Here is a 25,375-nt window from a genome sequence, read left to right as displayed (position 1 = left end):
GGAATTTCAATTTAGTTGACTAAATGACACCTGAAGGTCATAGGGGTTGATAAGATCACAAAACACAGTTGTAGGTGTGTATCGATGAAGGGTCTCATATTAAAATGAGGCAGCTAATTATTTATAATCAGTGATATCAGATGAAAATCTAGCAGTTACTATGAAAAAAGATTTTATTGATTAAAGAATGAATGACATATAAAGTTGATTTCTTTAACCAAATATCTTTGACATGACATAATCACATTTTAAAAAGGAGTCATTATATAGATTGTATGATAATGGTAAATATGTATTTACATGGGAAGTTATCAATTAACTTATGTTAAATACTATCTAATTTATATCATACAATTCTGACTTTCAATGAAGACTGACTGTAAATAAGTTGCATAAAAATCAGTATATTCAGAGGTTCATTTTAATTTATCTTGAGTGTCAAATAGATCCTCAACAAGTCATCTTTGAATAGTCTTCAAATGCCGTGCTATGTCTAAAAATGGAAAAAGTCCACTCCCTCTTGAACTGCTCTCACATGACTATGCGTAAATAGCCACTGACTAGTAACTTCTACTTGGAGCTTTCTAGTATACAGGAAATTCTCTACAAAATTGAGGATGAAAAATGAATGTCCGGTGATTAAACCGTATGGAGGACACGGACATTCTACATAACTAGGAGAGTTGGAAAACCATGATTTCAAACCGATCGCCCATATCGACTCTACGATTCTGAGGGAACAAATGACGTATCAACCTATTTTTAGCCAATGGCTACCATGAGATCGCATCTCTTAACGTTGTTTCACTGCCTCATAGATTAAATTTCTGAGTAAAATGCTCAGGGAGTGGTCTCCTAAGAAAACCACCTGTTTTCGTTTGAGCAACCGGTCAGTATTGCAGCCCTCCACATACATAATTTGATGCCCTTTAGTACCAATGTTTATAAGTTTAAATAACTAAGTCTGATTTTTTACAGTTTGCTTATTGAGACAACAAGAAGATTTCACACACACACTTAATAAACAATAATGATAAGTAATAATAATATAGATTGATCACTTACTGTAAGTGTACTAACATTCTGAAATTTTACAAAATTCAATTGTGTTATTCCACCATGTTTAATATCCTCTTCTGTTAATCTTAAAGTAAACAAGAGAGAATAAATATGTGACAAGGAAGAAAAAAAAAATTAGTTTTGGTGTTTAGAATAGAAATAGTTGGGAGAAAAAAATAGTTCATATTTGCCAAGGATTAAAAGTGAAAATTACATTACACTGTAAATAGAATGTATAAGACATAATCAATACAATGCTATTAAACGTTTGCGTATTCGGGTTGCCTATTTATTTATTTATTTATTTAAATACAGAAACATTCGTACAAGGAGGCACCAAACAGACATGCACCACACTCCGTCATTCGATCTGTGTGGAGGTTGGGATACTGCCCGGGTGCCCAAACCGAAGCAGGTGGTTTACTTAGGGGACGACACTCTGAGCCTTTGACCTAAAGGTCTAATCCACAAAACAGTAGAGCAACGTAAGGAGATGCAGTTCCATGGTAGCCGGTGACCAGTAATTGGTTCATACGCCATTTGTTCCTTCAGGATCCTGGAGTCCATATACATCATTGGTTTGGTATGAAGGTTTTCCAACTCCCCTAGATGGATCCTCCATATCCACCAATCTGGTTAAAACACTGGACATTCGCTTTTCTTCCTCTCAATTTCGTAAACAACATCTACTTTCACGAGAAGGCAGTGAGTAGGACTACCCTGTCAGTGTTTGTATGCACGTGGCCACTTGAGAGCATTTTTAGAGGGAGGGCTGACTCTCTCCATTCTCGGCTATACCAGGGCATTTGAGGGCATTAGGGTTTCTAATCGACCTACAATAAATTCTACGTAAGAACGATTAAGAAATCTAATGTGAATACAAATATTGGGAACTCAAATAGGCCGAACCTCTAACAAACAATAATACTTTAACGTTAATCATTTATAGGTTAATATGAAATAAAGAAGAAAAGATTTCTGCATTCTGAAGAGAATTCGTAAAGTGAAATGAACTTGGAATAATGAAATTAACAAACCAAAAGTGATAATAATCAATCAGACAATCGAAAAACCCATTGAGGAAATAGGAATTAGTAAAACAAGAATATGTCATCAAAAATATGCGTTAAAGAAGCTACTGACATTGATAGTGATAAAAAAGACAACTAAATAACTCGAACTTTCTTTAACAAATGAGCAACCGAAACTTCATCAAGCCACAAATTCAGATGAATTGAAAGTGAGTAAATGCTGTACCTTCAAGATCACTAAGTAAGAGTCGGTTAATTCATGAAACAATTGTGACGACATTATCCAGTATTTGCCGTTTAGATCAAGTATAAAAAGAAACATTGAATTGTTGAGTGTAGAAGACAAGTGTTTTACTTACATAAATGAAAAGATGCTTTTTATTTTGAAGACAATTGGTGAGTCGAAAACATTTGACACATTTTCATGATGATTGGCACACCCAAATGCCCTGTTACTGCCGTGAGTGGGAAGAGTCCGTTCTCCCTCTCAAAATCCTCAAACATGTCTGGGTGCGTACAACCACTGATAGGGAAGTCCTATTCACTGCCTTCTTACACCACAGGTGTTGTTTACGAAATTGAGAGGAAGAAAAGCGAATGTCCGGAGCTTTAACCGGGTTAGTGGATATGGAGGATCCATCTAGGGGAGTTAGAAAACCCTCGTACCAAACCAATGGCGCACATGGGCTACAGGGTCCTAAAGGAACAAGTGGCGTATGAACCAATCATTGGTTGCCAGGTACTATGGGACTGCATCTCCTTACGTTGCTCTACTGTTTTGTGGATCAGACCTTTAGATCAAAGGCTCCGGGTGTCGTCCCCTAAGAAAACCACCTGCTCCGGTTTGGGTATCCAGGCAGTATCTCAGCCTCTACACAAATCGAATGACGAAGTGTGGTGCATAACTATTTGGTGCTTCCTTGTACCAATGTTTATGTGTTTAAATAAATAAATAAGATAATAATTCATGAATAACTCAACCTTAATTCCAATGTGCACAACAGAGTAAATAAAAGAAACAAGATGAACGAAAATTCTTCGAAAAAGAGACAATACATAATTGTATGTTTCAAAAGTGAGTTACACTATTTCATATTTTATATAATGAAACGAGTAATATGGAATCATAACTAAGTGAAACAATCATACAAAGGTTTACACAATTCGAGTATTAAAGGTTACAAAAATATCGTCAAGTTAATTTCGCCTATTTACTAATACGCAACGGTAATATACTGTACAGTTCAAACATTAGTTCATTTCAACAATGTTTGTTTTATATTCTCTGTTCTGATTTACTTCCCTTCGACTCTTTTGCGTATTATTTTATACTACTTATTAATATTCAGTAAATAGTTGTATTCCTAGTAATTTCTGCGTTTATGTTGTAACGTAACGCAGCTTTGTCGTGTAATAATCTTGAAATATTTACATATACTTATAACATTAATTGTATTTATCATAAATAATTACTTTATCTCAATCATTGTAGCAGTTATTCGCGATTTTTTTGCGGTCGTTTAACCTTTGTTTAAATGCAATGGTTTCTATACTGTTTGCTCTTAGTTTCGAAGTTTGGTTGTTGATAAACTGTTGTGGTGTGTGCTACTTATATTGACATGAGTAGTATATGATGTTAGTGGTGAACAGAAGGTCTGGCAGTAGAGACAAGAAGATCAAACAGTAAAGAATGGAAACAAAATGCAATTTGTATGAAAATGCAAGAATAATGAAGTCTGAGTCATTTTGGGACAATCGATGAACATTTAGCAAATTAAGCATTTACTTTATGATTGTTAAGTTTTATTAACAAGTCCTGTAGTGTTGTTTTAAATACATTCGATTGTCCCTACCCGTGTTCTGTTCACTAAACTGTTAGCAAGTTTAGAAACAGTTGTCTTTTGGACTATCATATTGTTGTAATTATTCTTTATATTATTGTTACAGGATACCCTTATTTATTTCAGACAAAGAGACGGAGTGAACGGCGTAGACACCTCAAAAATTGAGGTTTGTAACTAATGTTTGTATATTATCCAATAAAGAACTGCTGTTTCAGACAAATCATCATTGTTTTGCAAACTTCGATTTTGCGCGTATCTCAATTGGATGACGTAGACGTTTTGATAGACTCAACAAATGTTTAGTGGTAAACAAACTAAGTCCTGGAATAAATCAACATCAGTCCCAATTGTCAGATTTCACATCAGTTCACACACACACACACACACGCTAGAGGATAGAGCCAGAATTTACTCGATGAATGTCAAATGAGTCAAAATAAGTGATGCAAATGATAAAGATGGAGTTTATACGTTAGGAATAAAACTATATACAAATTTTTGTTATTATAAGCAAAGATGGATGGTTGGTTAGCAGTGGGATCCAGGACGTGCGTTTCGTCTTATTCAGGGCTCGTCAGCTGGATGTTCACGTTGTGATAGACAAATTGTTTGTGATCATATTAAACATTAGGTGTACATTTTCAATTGTACTGAGTCAAAAATGAATTCACTAAGAAGCGGACTGACTCATGGTTGAACTTATCTCTTGTTTTTACATCTCATTGGGTGTATAGAGTATTAACACTTATTCGATTTGCCCTTGAGAACTTGTGGATACGCACTGTTGAGGAGTTCCATAATAGAATTGTCCAGTGGTTCCACGTTTTCAATGATGATTAAACTTAGATCGATTCATGGTTACAATGAAAGTTAACAATCTCCACAAGCCTTCACTGAGAATTTATTATGAAGTTGTAAATATCCTGTAGGAGTTAAATCGTCTTTCATAGTTATTATGTTAGGGATGATAGATCTCCAGAAACCACTTGATAAAAGTCTCATTTTTGTAATTTGATTATGAGAACTCGAATCTCTCATCTTCGCGCCCAAAGAGCCCAATTTTTCACCTGTCTATATTTCTTAATTGGAAGGACTTCAAGTGTCATTTGTTCGTTTCCTCTTTTAGTACACTATTTTGTGACGTTCCCCGAAGACATTTTTGTGTCACATACATGCTCATGAGTTGTGTGCTTATTCGTTCGCGCTTCTGACTACTTGCGGAATATATATATATATATATATATATGTATATATATATATATGTATTTCCAAGCTGAATCTAGTCCTCTCCCTCTAATTAGCAGGTTTGGGGCGCAGTGGGATAGTTAGCTTGTCCTGTTGTTGACTTTCATTTATTTCGCCGATCCTCGATGATACCGTAATCCCTCGGACATAACATATATTATTTACATTAGGATACAGATTATTATGATCTTTCGATTACATCATAATCTTTATTCAATTTTTGTATTTCCTTACACAGAATCTTGTTTTTTTATACTATGAGTTAACTTTTCATGTCCAAGTAGTGGAGTGGTGAATAAAATATGCATTATGCATGTTTTATTTTCTTAATTAATTGATAGGTATTATCGTTTGGAAGTGTTTTCAGAATGCTATCCCAGTGAACTTTGTTGCATCATGGCATGAATTATCAATGCTGAGAATTGAATGTGAAGAGTAGATAGATGATCAGTTAGTTACTGATATAATGGGGGTAATATGAAAAGAAAGCTGTATAGAAATACATTAGTCAGTCGTCCATTACAACTCAACAGATGAGTAGGTTCTAGAAATCGTTCGATATAATGACTTGAAATTTTACAAGATACAATATAAAATAGAAGCCATTGACAGTGTTTTTTTCCTTTTGTAGTTGTTATCTAAGTTTTTTCATAAAAGTGTGAGAGGGATATCTCTTAACTGAAAGAACATTAAATTGTATAGCCTGTTATACACTATTCTTGTTCACATTTTTTATTGTACTCTGTGACGACGGACCACCGGTGAACTCGAGGAAGCTGTAAGAGGCTCAGAAGGAACCGAAGACGTCCGACCCAATCACCTTTCGGAAGAATGTTCTAGAATTCCAACGTGTAGCTTCCCGATTGGATAATGCTAATAATCCCCTGTATGCGGATTGGAAGACTGTAATGATGATTTCGTTCTCACTAAAAACTATAAATACCTGACAATTTTGTACTATGATTGCCACTGTTTGGAATAATATTCCTTTCGTTAGCCTTCTGTCTTCTTATTGCGACTTGGAAGGGTTTTGGTGTTCTAGTGCTCTGTTATACGCGGTATATCGAAAAATCAGCTTTTTCAAGATATAACATACTCCCCACCCCCTCTTTTGTTAATTTTCTTTTCCTTACAAAATTATCTCTTTATTTTATATCGACAATATGAATGTTGATGCCCAAATTGTATCAGGCTTTATGTGAATTAAATTAAATAAAATCAGAATTAATTAGACAATGGTTAGGACTAATCACAATTGATTGATCACTGGATGGCGATCGATTTCATGCGTGTCTAGTCCTTGTTAGTGCAGATCGAATGCTATCGACCATGTTGAAGTGTGGCCACCAGTCTAGGTAACTCGACACTGTGGGCACTACATATTGAGATTAGATAGTGGTTGAATAGCTCAGTGGTAACGTCTCTGACTGTGAAGCTGGGTGACACGAGATCGAATCCGCTAGGGAGCACCAGTTCCCTCAAGATTACAGGTACACCTTACTGACGAGTGCCAAGTAGCACGAAACCCGGGTCCAGGGTTTCCTGTCGACTACCTCCAACCACCATCTAATCTCAATGGTTAGGACTAGCCTGTATTTTACAATAAATATGAGTCTATTTGATAAATTACACAAGCAAAGGTCTTACAAAATTTAAAGGTAGATCAATTTAAGTTTATTGAGTAGGTACGATGACATAATCGGTCAGTCGGTTACAAAGTAGGACCAGGCACATATATGCATCGGTCCAAGTTGCCATACCTCATCAACACAACAACATGAACACCGGATTCATAGAATTAGTTAGTTCAGTGGTTGTAATATATAAAAGAGGATTGGGTATAAGGATATAATACAGGAAGAAAGAATTAGTTCGTAGAAAGAAAGATATGAAGCGATTTTAATCTCTTATTTTAAGGGAAGACAGAGAGTGTATACACCTACGCGATTGTGATCGATTCTGAGCCACGTCACCGAGAGTCTCCAACCATTCGTTAAGACAGTCACGCGGACCTCAACCAAGTAGTTTGCATCTACTAACTATATTATGGATGATATAATATAGTTATTGATTGAATTACAAACCAGCATAAATTGTCGACAATGTTCAAATACATTGTGTTACATATTACTGAGTAGATTATGTAATTTTATGGAAACCATAACTTTCATTGATGAGTGACTAAACTAAAAAAAGTTGTCATTCCCAAACTCAGAGTGACTCAAAGTGTTCAGCGTCGAAGGATACAATGTTATGTGTCCATAATTAACAACTAATTGGAGAGATTATATACTAACTATATATCAAATAGTTTTCTATAAGAAAACACTTCACGAGTGTGTCTGAAGAGTAGCCACTAATTTGGTAAGAGGATTTTCAAAACTGCCGTACGAGGAACAACTGAAACGATCAGATTTATTTTCCCTATTTTGTTGTACAATATGAGAGGATTTCACATAAGGATCCTGTATATCTTGAATAAAGCTAGGGTATTACTACTTACTTACTTACACCTGTTACTCCCAATGGAGCATAGACCGCCGACCAGCATTCTCTAACCCACTTTGTCCTAAGCCTTCCTTTCTAGTTCCATCTAATTCTTGTTCATTTTTCTCATGTCTATTTCCATTTCTCGGCGTAATGTGTTCTTTGGTCTTCCTCTTTTCCTTTGGCCTTGCGGATTCCATGTGAGGGCTTGTCTTGTGACGCAGTTAGGTGCTTTCCTCAATGTGTGTCCTATCCAATTCCAGCGCTCCTTCCCGATTTCTTCCTCCGCTGGGATGTGGTTTGTTCTCTCCCACAGTACGTTGTTGCTAATAGTGTTCGGCCAACGGATCTGAAGTATTTTGAGGGTACTACTACTAGCATATCTTATTGTTTTCCTCCCTTTAGGACTAATCATTTCGAAAGGTCATCACAAAAGAAACATATCCAACAACCATGATTAAACAAACTCAGAATGGAATTCCATTGTTCTCGATGACTAACCAACAACTGGAACTCATTACACGGACAGGTGATAATCAGCCCTATCGAAGAAGAAACTCAATCTCCACTAGTAAACATAACATGAATCGAATGATCTACTTTCATTAGTGTTGAACTCTGAAGACCACATACTTTCGAAAAAATAAATGCAGATTATAAACAAACAAGAACTTACTCTAATGTTTGTACAGCTTCACCAATTTCACAACTATCAAAATCAGGTGTTGATGTTTGATTAACAAATAGTTTTACTGTTTTTGGTGCATTCTCTAGAAGAAGAAAAAAATATGACAAATTATTCAAGGTACAATATAGAATGAAAATGTTAATTTAGTATTTAACTGAGATCACGAAATGAATTCAGTTAGACAATCACCAAAAAGTCTGGAAGCTCTAGGATAGCTGTTTCATCCTAGTATGAGACTCTCTCCACAACAGGGGATCGAATTCAGAACCTTCAGTCTCACGCGTGAACTGAATCAAAGTTCTTATTATGTACGGTGCAGTTGCTCGTTGTCGAGTCAATGAATTGACAAAAGATAACAAACAGACAGATGTGTAATAAGTTAGATTTGATAAGTGTAGGAATGATAAAGACAACATGAGTTTATATGATGTAAAAACTCTTTTCTTATTTCATGTTTTTTTTAATTTACAGGAGGATAGTGTTGAAAGCTAGGTCAAATTCTGTCCTAACCTTCCATTTCTATTTAGATAATATTGAAATATTTCTGAATGATTTCAATATTACCAATGGCGGTTGATGGAGAAAGTAGAACTTTCATAGAGCAGACTACGAACAGATCTTAGCTAAACCGAAATTGAAAACTAGGAAGTATTTGATAGTTATTTCATCCCAGCATGGGACTCCTCAACAGTGAACAGACATCGAACACAGGACCTTGAGGTCTCGTGGTGGGTGCTTATTATCTAGATTACTGAGTCAACCTCCGGTGATGTACATGTCTAACTAAAATCGATCCACGATATTGCACAACATGTGTCTTTTGATTTACAATGGTGGTCTTAGCTAAGAACAGTTTGTGGTTTCAATATTATTAAAGTTAATCCTATGGAATAAAATTATAGCGTGTAGACATTTACAAAATCAGTTTCAACTCTTAGAGTGACGTACTAATTGCACACACACATATACACACAAACTCCCATAAGAGAAATCGTCTGAAAAGAATGAAAACAATGGCATTAAACACATTGTTCGTTTAGTGGTACCCTCGTTTCTTTGATCAATTAGAGATAATTCATCACTAAGAATATAATCTGAAGATATTTGCACAGTTCAGAGATCATTTTTATGATTGAACGACACTACTCAGAAAGGTAGGAAGATTTTTACCGCAAATAATCATAAGATCAGCCCGAAAAACAACACACATACACAACCCCCTTGCCTCATAGATTTTCACTCCAGGTAATATTATGCAAGAAGTTCAAAAAAACGTTTGGTAAAACAAGCCTATTATTAGGTAGTAGGTTTAAATATAAAAGACTGAAAAGATTCTCAATTTGTTGTTCATGTCTCTCTCTCAAGAAGAAATATTTCTGCATGGTCTGACCGACCTGAAAATTTCAACTGATCACGGTATATTTTCTTTTAGTGAAAATTAATCGCCAAAGACTATGGATAGATTGTACAGTATACTATTTCATGTTGTCATATAATGTGTGTAGATTTATTCAGTGTTCCCCTCTTTTACAATCTCCTGTGACAAAAGTACACTAACTCATGATCAACTATCCTCGGCTATCACGGAAATAATGTTACCCTTATGTAATCAGCATTTGTTTTCCTACATAGAAATGAAAAGATTAACGCTAAATATAGCACATCTCACTTGATCCCATGAATTTTTGTCTCTCATGGTAAGGCATTTTAAGCACAAAACTAATTAACAAAACTCATATTTCATCGACTTCAAACAGTTTCCCCGTTGAACTTTACAATCAAAACTCCTGTATCAACAAAATCACATCTAACCTAAGTTTCTCTCCTTAAGAAGTATCCTCCTACAGTTTGAATAACCAAGAAGTGACAATCACCCGTTTACTTCTATAGCAGAGCTAAGAATCATATTAATATCAATTGAACACATCTAAAAAAATGGATAATTACATATATCTAATGACTAATAATGATAATGATGACAAAAATCAAATGTACCTTTAGGTCCATTAATCTGTACAGATTGAATACGAACAAATTGTGAGAATGTAATGTATATAATGAGCTTTAAGAAAGAAAAAATAGAAGGAATTAGTCATATAAGACATCAATATGACAACAATATTGACACAAGTCGATTAACTTCAATATAAAATTCATCGGTAAACATGATTTATTAGTTACTAAATACAAGATTTCAGTTCTAAAGCAAATTAATTGCCAACTGAAGAGTTTAGTGATAAGGTTGTAGACTGTGAAGTTGAATTCTGTTAGGTTCTAGTTCTATGGTGCTAAACACTGACTTCGGTGACTTGGACATGTTCTACGATTGTCGTCCCAGAGAATTCCACGTCGTGCATTATTTGCCGACTCTGGGACTGACTGGAAAAAGCGGAGAGGTGGTCAGTGTATGACATGGTGTCGTGGTATGAAAGAAAACTGCGAAGGGCTGGCTTGCGTTGGTCCTTCACGACTCCTTGGCTGGAGTCCTAGAGATGGTGCGACATAGCGGCTAGAGACGTTATCAGATATGGCTCAGAATAGAAGTCAATGGTGATCCTGCTGTAACCTTCTTTTACTTTTTTCATAAAAAAATGGTTGTTTCTTCCTTAACTGAAAGATTTCTTCTGATTGTACCTTTTCGTTTCCCCCATTATTACTATTATTATTATTACACTACCTTACACTAATCTGTTCGTTATTGTTCTTTTTTCTCTTCGAATTCTCATTGTTTTGTGTGGCGCATATATATTTGGCGCCCTCTTGTACCAATATTTATGTGTTTAAATAAATAAATAAATAAACGGTGCCTAATCAGTTACTCTAAAGATTTTTGGTACATCTTGCTGACAAATACAAAATAATACTAAACCTATATCCACCAAAGTTTCCTGTCAATTGCATTCGATTAATTAACATCAAGTATTGTACATAGATATTTTATTTATTTAAACACATAAATATTGATACAAGGAGGCACCAAATATGTGCCACATAAAAAATTCGATTTGTGCGAGGTCTGGGATACTACCCGGGTGCCCAGAACGAAACAGGTGGTTTTCTTAGGGGACCACACCTGGAGACTTTGATCTAGAAGTCTAATCCACAAGTCAGTGGGGCGACGTAAGGAGATGTAATCCCATGGTAGTCGGTATCAGTTAATCAGTCAGATAAAACGTAGATCCAGGCACATATGTGCATCGTTCCAAGTTACCATACCTCATTAGCATAAAAAGATAAACACCGAGTGGAGAAGATTTGTAGCTCAGGTGGATGATTTTGGTGGTGTTTTGTTCTCTGAGCTGGATGGTTTGGTCGTGGAGCTTTCATCGTTCTTCTGAACGACATCATCAGCACAAACTTCAGATAGAAGTCTTCTATCTGAAGTTTGTGCTGATGATGTCGTTCAGAAGAACGATGAAAGCTCCACGACCAAACCATCCAGCTCAGAGAACAAAACACCACCATAAACACCGAGTTCATAGAAATAGTTAATTCAGTAGTGGTAATATATAAAAGAAAGATACATATAAGGACATTGTACAGGAAGAAGTAGTACGTAGAAAGAAAGATATGAAGTGATTTTGAACCCACAGTTTAAGGGAGGATAGAGAGTGTATACACCGATCGGTGCCACGTTTTGGTTTGGTCTCCCCTAACTTTCTTCCAACCATCTCCAACACTAGTTAGTATTGTGCATCATGATAATCGGTGTTCAGGCATACAAAACACGTGGTCCAAACATCTCAGCCGATGAAGATTTACAACCTCATCAACTGACTGACCGTCATTACCTGATACCCTACGTATAACCTCAGCATTACTTACTCGGTGATCACAGCAGATGCGAGCAATATTTCTAAGACATCTGTGATCAAATACTAGTAACTTATGAGTATTTTCTACTCTTAATGGCCATATTTCGCAGTCGTAAAGTAGAACAGAACTAACTGCTGCGAAGTATACTCGCCCCTTAATTGATAGACGGATATCTTACCTTCGCCAAAGGTAACGTAAGTTGACAAAAGCCAAACGAACTTTTCGAATTCGTGCACAGATTTCGTCAAACACCAACCCATTAGGGCAGATCACACTTCCAAGATAAGTGAAGTTGTCGACGTGTTCGACTACTAAACTCGTTATCCTTAGTTCAGGTGTTGACGCAGGCCAGTCCTGAAGCAACAACTTGGTTCATACGCCATTTGTCCCTTCAGGATACTGGAGTCCATGTACATCATTGGTTTGGAATCAGGGTTTTCCAACTCCTCAATGTAGATTCTCCATATCCACTAACCCGGTTAAAGCTCCGGACATTCGCTTTTCGTTCTCTCTTTGGTCGCCGGCTACCATGAGACTGCATCTCCTGACATTGCTCCACTAGCTTGTGGATTAGACCTTTAGGTCGAAGGCTCTGAGTGTAGTCCCCTAAGAAAACTACCTATTTCGGTTTGGGCATCTAGGCAGCCCTCACACAAATCGAATGACGGAGTGTGGTGCATATCTGTTTGGTGCCTCCTTGTACCAATGTTTATGTGTTTAAATAAATAAATAGATAAAACTTGATGTATATTAAACACGCACACTAACCTGTTCATCTGTATCTGACAGTAAATATGCCTTGGAATTATTATTTTCAGAGGAATTTAATAATTGAGCAAGTGAATGTGTATCATCTTCATTTAAACATTCACATTGATTTTTTGACAATAATATATCCATATCATACTATTAGTAAAGAAGAGATTTAAAAAATGAAACGATCAGATATACATGAACGTGATGATTAGAAACTATATTAGTCAAACGCAAAATAGAACCTTGGAAAAAGTGAATATTGATTCAAGTTGTCACACCACATCAACCTATTTTGGTAACTGGCTTCCATGAAATAGCATCTCTTGACGTAGCTTCACTGTATTGTAGATGAGACCTCTACATCAAAAGATTGAGGAGTGGGGCTACCTGAGAAAACCATTTTGTCCAATCTGGACAGTCGAATGGCATCCTGGCCTACATATAAAGAAAATGATCGACAATTACAAAAGGAATGATCCACTTGTCCTATTGTCATAAATCATAAATTACACTATTCTATGATCAAATACTTCTAAGGTAAATATATATTGTGACCTGATTTAGTAGTTTCCCAATCCAATTACTAAGTAATCAAGTACAAGATAGAAGCGAATTACACTCTAAGTTATACATTTTGTAACTGAAGTCCAAAATACCATTTACAACCCGCCCTAAACCGTAGTGTACTCAACACCTCTTACTCCTCATGGATTATAGGCTGCCCAAAAGAAGTCTGCAAACAATTCTGTTCTGGGCTTTCCTTTGCAGTCGTTGCTAAGTGTTATTCATTATTTTGATGTCTGTCTCCAATTCCCGAAGGAACGTGTTATTTGGTCTTCCCTTTTCTTATCTCCTTGAGGACTCCAAGTTAGGGCTTGCCTCATGATGCAGTTTGACGGTCTCCGCAATGCGTGTCTTATCCACCTCTAGCTTCTTTTCCTAATTTACTTTTCAACTGGAAACTGATTCGTTTTGTCCCATAGTAGGTTGTTTCTGATGGTTTCTAACCAACGAATCTAGAGTATCTTGCGTAAACAACTGTTTATAAATATCTGGACCTTTTTGATCATGGTTGCAGTAGTTCTTAAAGTTTCAACTCTGTACAAGAGAACTGTCTTGAATTTTGTATTAAAAATTCCGACTTAAGTGTTGGCTAACAGTTGTTTTGAGCTCCAGATTTCCTTCAACTGTATGAATGCACACTTTGTTTGCTGAACTAAAGTGTATGTGGAGTCAGTTTTGAAATGATTTACCCGACGATTAAAAGTTGTTGCACTACACTGAGTCACAGTGTTATAATTGTCATGTTTAAATAGTAACAACGAAATCAGAACATTTAGAAAAAAAGTTAAATGTCAATCCCGTATGAAAATTGATTCGAAGTAAAAGGATGCGTACTTGTTTAGAAGACTGTGGGCTTTTATTTGAGCCACTTTCATGAGAGTCTGATCCAGAGAGAGCAAGTTCTTGTACTTTATCTCTTAACTTTTGTGGAACTCCACCGGTAATCCGATCAATTTGTTCAGCTCCACGTAGAAATATAAACGTAGGTAATGATCTGACATTGTAACGTTGTGCAACGTCCTAAAGTATAAAAAATGCAGATTGAAAAGAAACATCAGTAATAACACTAATAGTAATCTGCACACTAGAGACTACCTTTGAAGATGGACTACCTGAACTCCTAGCAGGAAGCTATGATCGGTAAAGTTTGTAGTGTCAGTTATTATGGCAAGCCCATATACCTTATTCTAACTTCCGGACATCCTATTTTATTCATTTTACTTGAGCCATATTTTGACCTTGTTAATTATTCGCTTATTAGCCTTGGCTGTTTTCACATGAGCGTATATGTGTGTACACTTCATGTCCCATGACTCATTGTATGTCTGTAGCTTATTTTGTCTGACTATAAATATTGAGTAACCCTTAATTAAAATGGAGTTGGCATCCCAGCCATCCTCCCTGTGCGTCATTTTGCTTGGCTCTGTTTCATTCACTTCATATACAGAATATATGTATTCACAAATCAATTCTCGTTATTCGACTTATTTAATTCCGTTATTGGATAACGCGATTTAAGTCGACGAAGATATACGAGAATCAGCGATAGCAAACATTTATACGATCTTGGAGTCAGATCCACGAGCCACCACAAGTTATCTAAATACGGTGATAAGGTAGAAAAAAAAAACAGATTTCTTGTTAGTTATCTTTGGGGCATATGTGATCGGACGGTATTACGAGAGAGTGGTTATATTGGTATATTCATAGTACTGATTATTTCATATAGACTGTCTATCTAGTACCGATAGTCCTTCGGATAACTAGTAGTGAGATCACAGCCGAGAATAAAATTTAACGAATACAAACTCCTTTTAGATGCAAAGGTTAAGTTTGTGAACATGGATTGCAATGGCTTCGGCAATGTGCAAAAGACGCACTGGTAAACCATATGGTAAATTTGATGGAATATGGTAGATAACCTTAAAAGCTTTATTCAGTTCAACGTGATGACCTCTGTCAACCAAGTGAGCGAGAATAGAACTCTTAATCAGTCTTACCGAATATTAGTACAGAATCCAGCTCTCCTATGCTCGCTAGCTCGATAGTCACAACAGAGCAAAATACAGCAAGCGGATAACTTCTAACAAACAGTTCAAATTTATGAATCACTCATAAAATAAAACAGAGCAAAATCCTGAACGTGCATCAACGTAATTAAGAAGTTAAACTCATGGCATTACTACACCATAAACGGATGAGAACCGAGTCAGTAATCAAGTGACAGTAACTTAAGAAAGGTACGACACTACAACAGTTTATACATCCCGGGAAAGCTTACAAGCAAAAGAATTCGAAAATACAATAACTTAATCATACAATAAAAATAAGATAAAACCACTCTGAATATGAGAGAATGAAAAACGAATGTCCGGTGATTAAGCCGTATGGAGGGCACGGACAGTCTACATACCTAGGGCAGTTGGAAAACCCTGATTTCAAACCAATTGCCTATATCTACTCTACGATTCTGAGGGAACAAATAATGTACTAACCTATCTTTGGCCGCTGGCTATTATGAGATTGCATCTCTTAACGCTGCCTCATTGCCTCGTAGATTAAATTTCTGGGTCAAAGGCTCGGGGAGTGGTCTCCTAAGAAAACCACCTGTTTCGGTTGGGGTACATGGACAGTATTGTAGCCCTCAAACAAATTTTGTGTGCCATATACATATTTTTGTGCCCCTTTGTATTAATGTTTGTGTTTAGATAATTTAAATAAAAAATAATAAAGTGTAAGTTTATTTTGTATTGGTTGTCTCGATATTGCCTTAATTCACAAGCATGATAACAAAGATAGATGGTGGCTAACAATGGGATCGAGGACGCGTGTTCCATCCTATTCGAGATTCATCAGGTGGATGCACCTGCATCCCAGAATTGATGTTCACTTGGCTTATAATGATTGTGAACTAAGGAAATATCGAGACAACCCGCACAGTATGCAAATATGCCCATAATAGACTGAGCAATTGCAGTCCTAAACATCAACGGGAAGATTCAAGTAAACAATACCAAGTGAATTTAAACTTCACCCCATTGCACAAGCAAGTGACTATCAGGACTCAGTAGCTAAGTGGATAACGCGATGGCGTTTGAAGCGAACGGTATTCAGTTCGAATACTCGAGCGAACGTCAACTCTGGGATGAGAGCACATCTAGCTGACGAGTCCCAAATAGGACGAGACGTGCGCCTTGGATTTAACTGCTTACCGCCATCCACCTTTGTTTATAATTAAGTGTAAGGTTTGGCAAAACATGTGGATTGGTTCAAACTACCAGATACTGAGAAATTAAAATAAATTCATACTGAAGAAATCAAAACAATAACATTATTATTGATTGGACGAAACCGGAAGCAAGGAACATACTTATAGGGAAAAAATGAAAAGAGCATAAGATAGTATCAGAACATAAAATTTAAAAGATAAAGGATAAATATATTTGGACTATTGTGACCGATTATTAGCCATGTAACCTAAAATCTTCAACCATATATTATGAATATCTTATCAAACTCAATCAGGAAGTGTACACCTCAGGACGACGCTTATTCCAACAATCAATAACCTGATGAGCTGATTCCATGTAGCTAGTGTTTTTCCAACCTGTTTTTACACAAGTTCACCAATATACGTCAACGTGATTGATGGCTGGATATGTGTAACACATACTTAGGCCACCTCATCTAACAGAAATCTATTGTCACAATGACCGATTTGCCGGCTTCATCCCACGCTTAGCCTGGACAGTATTTACCAGGTAAAGATTTGTGTACTCAGCTTTCAGCTATATTTCACATGCGAGTACTAGTATTACTACTCGGTTCCATAAGCCGAAGTAAATGGATGGGAAATGGAACTTGCTACCTGGTAGTCGAAAGTGGGACACTTTAATTAACAAAACAACATTCCACAAACTCAACAATAGTCAGTCAGCGGTTTCATTCCATGCGAGTATTTTGATCAAATATGTTCAAATACTAATAACCTATATATACACCTTATCTTTGAAACTCATAACATACCTTACGTGGCAGAGTCTAATTCAATTTAATCAGAATGCTACTTCTTGTAGAAACATAAATGTGAGGTTGTTCTTTATGCTAAGACTGGATATTTACTAATAAACGTTTAAATCCTGAGTTCTAAACTATATTGCCCGTCAAAGCGCCATGATGTTAATGGGAGGACTGAAGTTTGACCAGTAGTATTAATTTAGTGAATATAAGACTTAACAATTACAGTGTTATTTGAATTGAATTATAAAGTTGAAAAAAGCTAAATGTTTATGTTTATATGCCCAAAGATTAACGTAACCATCATACGGGGCGAATTAGTTGAATGAGTCGATATTTTTACTTATCTAATCAATCTTGGTGGGTTGATATCTGATGAAATCTCGGCATGGATTCAGAAAGCCAGGTTGGAATTTCCCAACTTACTATGTCACCTAGGGAGTAGGTGAGATATCCGTCTACCGATCAAAAGATCTTTACTGTGCAAAAACTCACTCATTTCTACTTTATGGTTCTGTAAAATAGCCATTCAGAAAAGAAAATTGTGGGACACCAGTAAATACGGCAAATGGATTGATGGGGCATCGAATCTTCGTCACCGCCTACCTCGACGAGTAGGTCGGAATCTAGAAGGGGTCAAATCAAGACATGACACCAATTAATGGGGTCATTGACATTTCAACTGAGCCGTATAGGTTAGATGTAGACTATCTGGTTTGTGTCCGTATAATTACCGTAATCAATGGTTAGCGACTTTGGGTGATATGGCTCGGAATCTTTCGGAATGGGGGAGGTGAATTCACACTTCCTCTCCCCTCAGATTGTTAGTCCTAAAATTCCCTTACATTTCTTTTTTGATACCCAATCTGTATCATTACTATAGATACTGTTACTACTTTGAAATTTGTCTTGAAATAATTTTATCTCGGTTTGTTGATGTGGTGTAGTAGCAACTTGAAATAATCCATGCTGTATTTCAGGTTTTACATTGTTTATGACAAACTGATTGACTGATGTTAAAATTAAAAAGTATCATTAAATGTTTACCTCAAGTTTATCAACATCAATTTTAACAAATTTCATATTTTTATACTTGATGCTTAATTCTTGAAAGACAGGAGCTATATCTGAACAAGGACGACACCATGAAGCATAAAAATCCATTACTACAATGCTTGGACCATTTGTTACATTATTTGCCTGTTGTAAAATTTGTTCAAGATGATGTTTATCTGTGATATTAATCACAGTAGCCATCTAATAAGCAAATTTCTAAAATAAAATTTCAAAGATGAAACATCAATTTACTTTAGAAAATATATTATAAAAATCAGTTAGTCAACTAAAACGTAGGACCAGGCATATATATGCATCGGTCCAAGTTGCCATACCTCATTAACACAACAACATGAACACCGGATTCATAGAATTAGTTAGTTCAGTGGTTGTAATATATAAAAGAAAGATTGCATATAAGGATATAGTACAGGAAGAAAGAATTAGTTCATAGTAAGAAAGATATGAAGTGATTTTAATCTCATAGTTTAAGGGAAGACATAGAGTGTATACATCGACGCCATTGTGATCGATTCTAAGCCATGTCATCAAGAGTCTCCAACCATTGGTTACGATAGTCACGCGGACCCCCAACCAAGTAGTCTGTATCTACCAACATGGCTCAGATCAAAAGTTAGTGACGTCAAGCACTGATGCCACGTTTTACATCATAAAACTAAATTTGATGATAACCACCTGGCTTCATTTCGTTCCAATGGTGTAATTATAGACATCACTGCAACCATGATTGGATGTATTCAAATACATTTATTAGAAACCAATATAATGTCCATTAACTTAAAATGAACAGCTCAGATGACAAGTAAACAATATATGTTACTTAATGATGAAATTTATGATTACATTCTACGGAGTTCTAAAGATGTACAAATTAAAACTGTTAAGTAGTAGAATAAGCTGTTCTTTAGCATAAAGAATAAATCTGTAGCTTGATTTTTTTAGGCGCTCAACTTGGAACTATTCAGTCAAAGGTATTACTTTTTCTGACAAGGTTTTAATAGCCCTCACAATTAATCGAGCTAAATCAGATGGTAGACAAGTTTTTAGTACGTCATCTGATATTATGTGGATGAACCAGTCAGTGAGTCATGACTATCTTAGTCATGAAAAGACGTGCGTTGTCACACGACATCAAAATGAAATAAGAAATCAACCAGACGAATGGCGAAGGAGTCCCAGTAATTGTAGCGACAACAGCAATGACAAAAACTAAACACTGAAAATATATTTCGAGAAGACAAACTGAGGTTTACATGAAGGAATGCTGCAACTGAAGATCTAGAGTAAGATAAAGTGTAAATGTATTTGTATCGTTGTAACCAACTAGGAGCCATATCACATGTCTCCACTAACTGATCGTTGTTATCACACGGACCTCACCTAATCAGGTAGTCTGCATCCATAAACATGGCTCAGATCGATAGTCAATGACTACGTAGACTGATCACACGTTTCAGTCTGACCGCCTCTAGTTTACTTACAACTTACTCCTACATCAGGCAACACTGCATGTGGAAGGCATGAAGTAAGACAAGTCTCAAACATTTCAGTCAATCATGATTTACAACCTCATTAATCAATTCGCCACCTACGTTTAGTAACCCACCACCGCTCATTCAATCGTTCCAAAATATGCAAGTAATTTTTTAAAGACATTTACTCTCAGAGTAAGCATACCTTTTACTTTATAAACCATATCAAAAACATTCATAGGCCGAGTACTTTTGATATAATATTCGTTTGCAGAACAAAATATTCAATGTTACCTGATGTAACTTTTAATTTAGAGAAAATTTTCTTTTAGACAGTTTTATTCTCAAGGCATGTACAATCATCATCATACGTATATAGGGAAATGAATGTTATGAACAGGTTCTTTTCTGTCTGTATTTTTCTTTGTGTATTAGTTTAAAACTTTATTGTGTTTGTTACTGATTTTATCTTGAATTCACACGTTGTGTTATCTCCATTTTTTTAGATTTGAATATATTTCACTAACAACCATTACAATGTTATTATTCCAGAGTCATTTTTTATCGATCCTTATCAACTCGAACTGATGTAAGTACGTACGAAGTTCTACGTTGTTACTAACTGACTGACTGAATTATGATGACCCACCAGTTTAAAATCACATGAAAACCTCTCATACTATGGTTGCATTCTTGACCCTTATTCTGTCATATATCCCATGAATTCTATTCAGCTTCATGATTTATTTATTTGTCAATAATCTATTTTGCCCATCATTACAAACTCTAAGCCTTGATTCCAATTCATTTTATGTATGATGAAGAACTTCTTCACAACATTGGTAAGATCAAAACTTGAAAACTGCGTTCACACTGCAAGCCCCTGATAACTTGGAGAAAATTACAGAGAACAACTATCTGTGCAATTAAATACACAAAGCGCATCTTCAGAAGTTATACATTCTTACTCTGCCCTACAGCTGATTAAGAAGTGATCTAATATTTATGTTCAGAAAACTAAGAAATGATTTTGGACCTAATATACTCTCTCTTTTGCTTAAAACTAGGTGAGATTAACTGGGACATAGCAGAAGAGTTTAAAAACCAACAAGGAACAAAATCCCTATTGGTATAAGGGTTTTGTCACCGAGTAATTAACTCTTGAGACACACTACTAGGAGTATTTTCCGCATCTTCAGTTGATTCATTCAAGAGAGGACTAGATACTCACAGAAACTTAGTAGTAAAAGAACTGACACAAGCCACTGACCTTTTAACCTCAGTGAGCTAATGTGAATCTCAATAAACCCATACAAATATGATTCTATCACAGCTTTTGAAAATAGAATTGTCGAGAAAAACTCTTCTGTCTGGTATATCTGTGACAGCTCATTTGGCCAGTAACGAAAGAGCATAACAGCAGATAAATCAGTAGTCATGTAGAATGTATTGACATGTAACGGTCATCAGAAGTGTACTTAGAAGTACCTCATAAATACGTAGACCTTGTGAAGGCTCTTTACTCAAACACTACTAGTCGAGTCATAGCTTATGGAGAACTGTCATATGATTTTGCGACGTCAAGTGGTGTCCGTCAAGGTTGTCCACTATCTCCATTTTTGTTCAATTTCATCGTAGACATACTGCGGGAGACAACGTTCTCGTCGACTGAGTTCTCGGACATTGATCTCCTCCCAAGAGATCCACTTATCGACTTAGAATACGCAGATGATATAGCCCTGTTTGGTGAGGATGGTGATAAGATGTAGAGTCTTCTGGTAGCACTGAGCAACAATGCCAGAATGTTTTGAATGCGCTTCTCTCCCTTTAAATGCAAGTTGTTACTTCAGGATTGGTCTGCGTCAACACCTGAACTAAGGATAGGGAGTGAAGTAGTCGAACGCGTCGACAACTTCACTTATCTTGGAAGTCTGATCAGTCCTCATGGGTCGGTGTCTGATGAAATCTGTGCGCGGATTCAGAAACCTCGTTTGCTTTTTGCCAACTTACATCACCTATTTTGAAGCCGAGATATCTGTCTGTCAATTAAAGGAGATTGATTATGAATACTGTGATCTTGAATGCTGTTAGAGGTGTGATGGCGGTTATCACTTCCCGGTCGCCCACACTGTGGAAGGGTCCTTCTAGAGGTAGCTGAAAAGGAAATTGGGTTAGAGGGGATCTTAGTGACCTGAGAGCGTGATCACAGTGCCCAAGGTACAACTGCTTGAGGTCGGTCACACACCATTTTGTGGGTAATTTTCATGTTAGCTCCACACTTGTTGAGATGTGCATCCCTAGAGTCGACCTTTTCTAACCCCACCCCTCCTTGTAGGAAGGCAGCATCGCTGTTATGCCAGTTATCTGAAGGAAACACCTTACTGCTGTCACACCTCTGTACAGTCAGCAGTACGACTTCGCCTTCGGACCTTGGGTTTGTTGCTTTTAGCCTTAGCGCTCTTCAACAGACTTGTCTGGTATGGTAGGACCTTGAGGAACGATTGTTCCGGCCAGTATAGCTCGATTGGTTCATCACAATAGGCAAGCCCGACCACCACTTCAAAGTAGCAGAAACAGTCGGGGCGAGTATACTTCGCAGCAGTTCTGTTCTACTTTACGACTGCGAAACTTGGCCATTAAGAGTAGAAGATACTCGTAAGTTACTACTATTTGGTCACAGATGTCTTAGAAATATTGCTTGCATCTGCTGTGATCACCGAGTAAGTAATGCTGAGGTTATACGTAAGGCATCAGGGAATGACGGTAAATCAGTTAAGGAGGTTGTAAATTTTCGTCGACTGAGATGTTTGGGTCACGTGTTGCATATGCCTGAACACCGATAGTCATGATGCATAATGTTAACTAGTGTTAGAGACAGTTGGAAGAAAGTTAGGGGAGGCCAAACCAAAACATGGCATCAGCCCTTGAAGTCAAAATTCTAGTCTTAGCCATGTTGGTGGATGCAGACTACCTGGTTGGGGTCAGTGCAACTATCGTAACCACTGGTTGGAGACTGAGTGATATGGCTCGAAATCGATCACGATGGTGCAGGTGTATACACTCTCTGTCTCCCCTTAAACTGTGATTAAAATTACTTCATACCTTTCTTTCTACCAACTAATTCTTTCTTTTTGCACTATATCTTTATATGCAATCCTCCTTCTATATATTACCACCATTGAAGTAACTACTATGAATTTTGTGTTTATCTTGTACTAATAAGGTATGGCAACTTGGACTGATGAATATATATGCCTGGTCCTACGTTGTAGATGACTGGCTGACATTGATGTAGTAGAGAGGCATTATAGTGCCCTGGAAGTGTTTGTACTGTAGCCAGAAATTCCTGACAAACCATCACTTATCTACGTACCTACTTCCGCACGTGTGTTACGCTGATACAAATTAAACTTGTGTAGTGAGAGTACGCGTGTTCATACGGAGTTTGAAATTAGGACACATTTTTAGCGAATAACGCATTCATCGTCAACTATGACTTCGTCAACGACAATCAAAATTTACATTTATAATGATGTGTGACAGTAAACCGACTGTTAATCTCCTTGCAAACAACGATTCCGTTCCTAGTAAATGTATTCTATCAAGCAGATCTAAATCTAGTATCCTGTGTCAAAATTTTTGTTTTGTAGTAGAAGTAAAGGCGAAAAAATGAGACGCTAGGGATAAAAGAAAATCTTGTGTGAACTTCTAGAAATTTTAGATAAGCTGCAAGTCATGTTGCGTAAATGAACTGGACTAAAATTATAGTGAGACAAGTCGACTACCCAACCTTGTTATTTTGGGGGAAATTTTGTCCGTTTTTTGATAAATTTTGGGGGAACTGCAATAGAAAACTTTAGGTAGATGACACAAAAACACCGAAATTTTCTCGAACTTTGGGGAAAACCATATTTCTTACGACTTTGGGGGAAACCCAAAAATAGGGAAACTCGGTACCGAAACCACAATAATGCAATGCGAAACTCGATCATTCGGTTGGAATTGCCGCTAGAGTGAATACACCAATTAGATGAGTATACATACCCAACTAATCGAGGATTAGAAAATTCTCGGCTCAATTACTAGACTCTGAATCATCCAATTAGCTTCCAACTAACTGCAACTGCCCAATCAAAAGTACCAAACCAACCAATCAATTAATTAATGATTTAAGACCGTCGTTTCTATCTTACTGTATCGCTAGTGTTACAAATAAAAAGCTTTGGAACGTGCACCAACATGAGAAAAGCGACTCAAGTTACCCGGCAAAGTTTGGAAGTTTGAAAAACTGCCAGGCTGAAATATCCAAATTTTTGAGAAGAAGAATCGAACTAAATTTTTTCCCTAAAGGACATGTGAAACATTGACGGAGATTCTCATACACAGATAGATCCTTTTGTTAACTTTCTATGTAGTTTATTGAGTGGTTGTAGGGATACACATGGAATATACTCCTAGACCACCGTGAATGCAATTGTTTAGTCCCAATTCCATTTTCTATCTTTTTGATAACGTAAGAAGACCTAAAGTAAGTGTTAGTCGCAGTAATTAGTGTCCAGGTCGAACCGAATTTATCTTTACATAATCAGTAAGAAACATCATTGCTAGATGGTGAGACAGTGAGTTTCACCACATGGTACCGGAACGAAAAGGTATATAAGTAGGAGGCTCTAGACACTCAAGAAATTCTTTTTTACATCCCAATGTCACGCGATTAGAGGAACAGGAGAGATGAGTGTCATGCCAAAGCTCATTATTTGATAATGTGTTGTTAAAAACCCGGTTACTCTGTATCACCGTTTATGACAAGCGAAGTTGACCCAGCCAAACTGATTTCGCATCACACAAGAACCCAATATTGTTTTATCATGATCCTTCGGACCAGTTTCAGCAGCTCACAATGTTTCATAAAACATGATCTAGCTGGTTGTATAACACACCCAAACTTCCTATAAACACTCACCCTCCATGAATATTTTGGTCTGAAAGCAGCTGAAAGTTTTACCTCCCACCGAAAATGTCCTAGAACTCTTGAAAACTTTTGCTATACGGTCCTCATAGGTTTCCAGGACCTGAGTGACTATAACCACTAAGTAGTTACATCTGTATTGTGGGTGATTCAGTGTTTTATGGTTTGTATCTACAGATTCAAATGGTTCAAATGGTTGTGGACGGAATAGAAGAAGCTTGCGCTTAAGAGGCTTCCGTGTCTAGTAGCAGGGGATCACCAAATCCTCCAGGCAGGAACCTAGGTATGTTAACAATAAAAGAGGAAAAGAAATTGGTAAATCATAGTGTGATGCTGTCCTTGGTCCTTAA

At 36.7% G+C, this 25,375-nt stretch overlaps 1 protein-coding gene across 2 annotated transcripts in view; it reads right to left on the bottom strand.

Annotated features, from left to right (window-relative positions):
• TXNL1_1 (Thioredoxin-like protein 1) overlaps nucleotides 1-24,496 on the bottom strand; it is a gene marked incomplete at both ends in the record, with an annotated part of 28,813 nt that extends 4,317 nt beyond the window's left edge. The window contains 6 exons of one of the 2 annotated variants that reach the window (XM_051217794.1): nucleotides 1,066-1,144; nucleotides 8,343-8,436; nucleotides 10,350-10,416; nucleotides 12,939-13,076; nucleotides 14,325-14,510; nucleotides 18,555-24,496. In XM_051217794.1, coding sequence (XP_051064217.1) covers nucleotides 1,066-1,144; nucleotides 8,343-8,436; nucleotides 10,350-10,416; nucleotides 12,939-13,076; nucleotides 14,325-14,510; nucleotides 18,555-18,764 — 774 coding nt within the window. The remainder of the gene's footprint in view (nucleotides 1-1,065; nucleotides 1,145-8,342; nucleotides 8,437-10,349; nucleotides 10,417-12,938; nucleotides 13,077-14,324; nucleotides 14,511-18,554) is intronic. The other variant, XM_035733743.1, reaches the window with a different exon arrangement.
• Nucleotides 24,497-25,375: the final 879 nt, after the last annotated feature.

The sequence above is a fragment of the Schistosoma haematobium genome, chromosome 7 (genome assembly GCF_000699445.3).
Source record: "Schistosoma haematobium chromosome 7, whole genome shotgun sequence".
NCBI classification, from domain to species: domain Eukaryota; kingdom Metazoa; phylum Platyhelminthes; class Trematoda; order Strigeidida; family Schistosomatidae; genus Schistosoma; species Schistosoma haematobium.
Note: the sequence above shows the minus strand (reverse complement) of the source record. Positions and strands in the feature narration are given on the sequence as shown.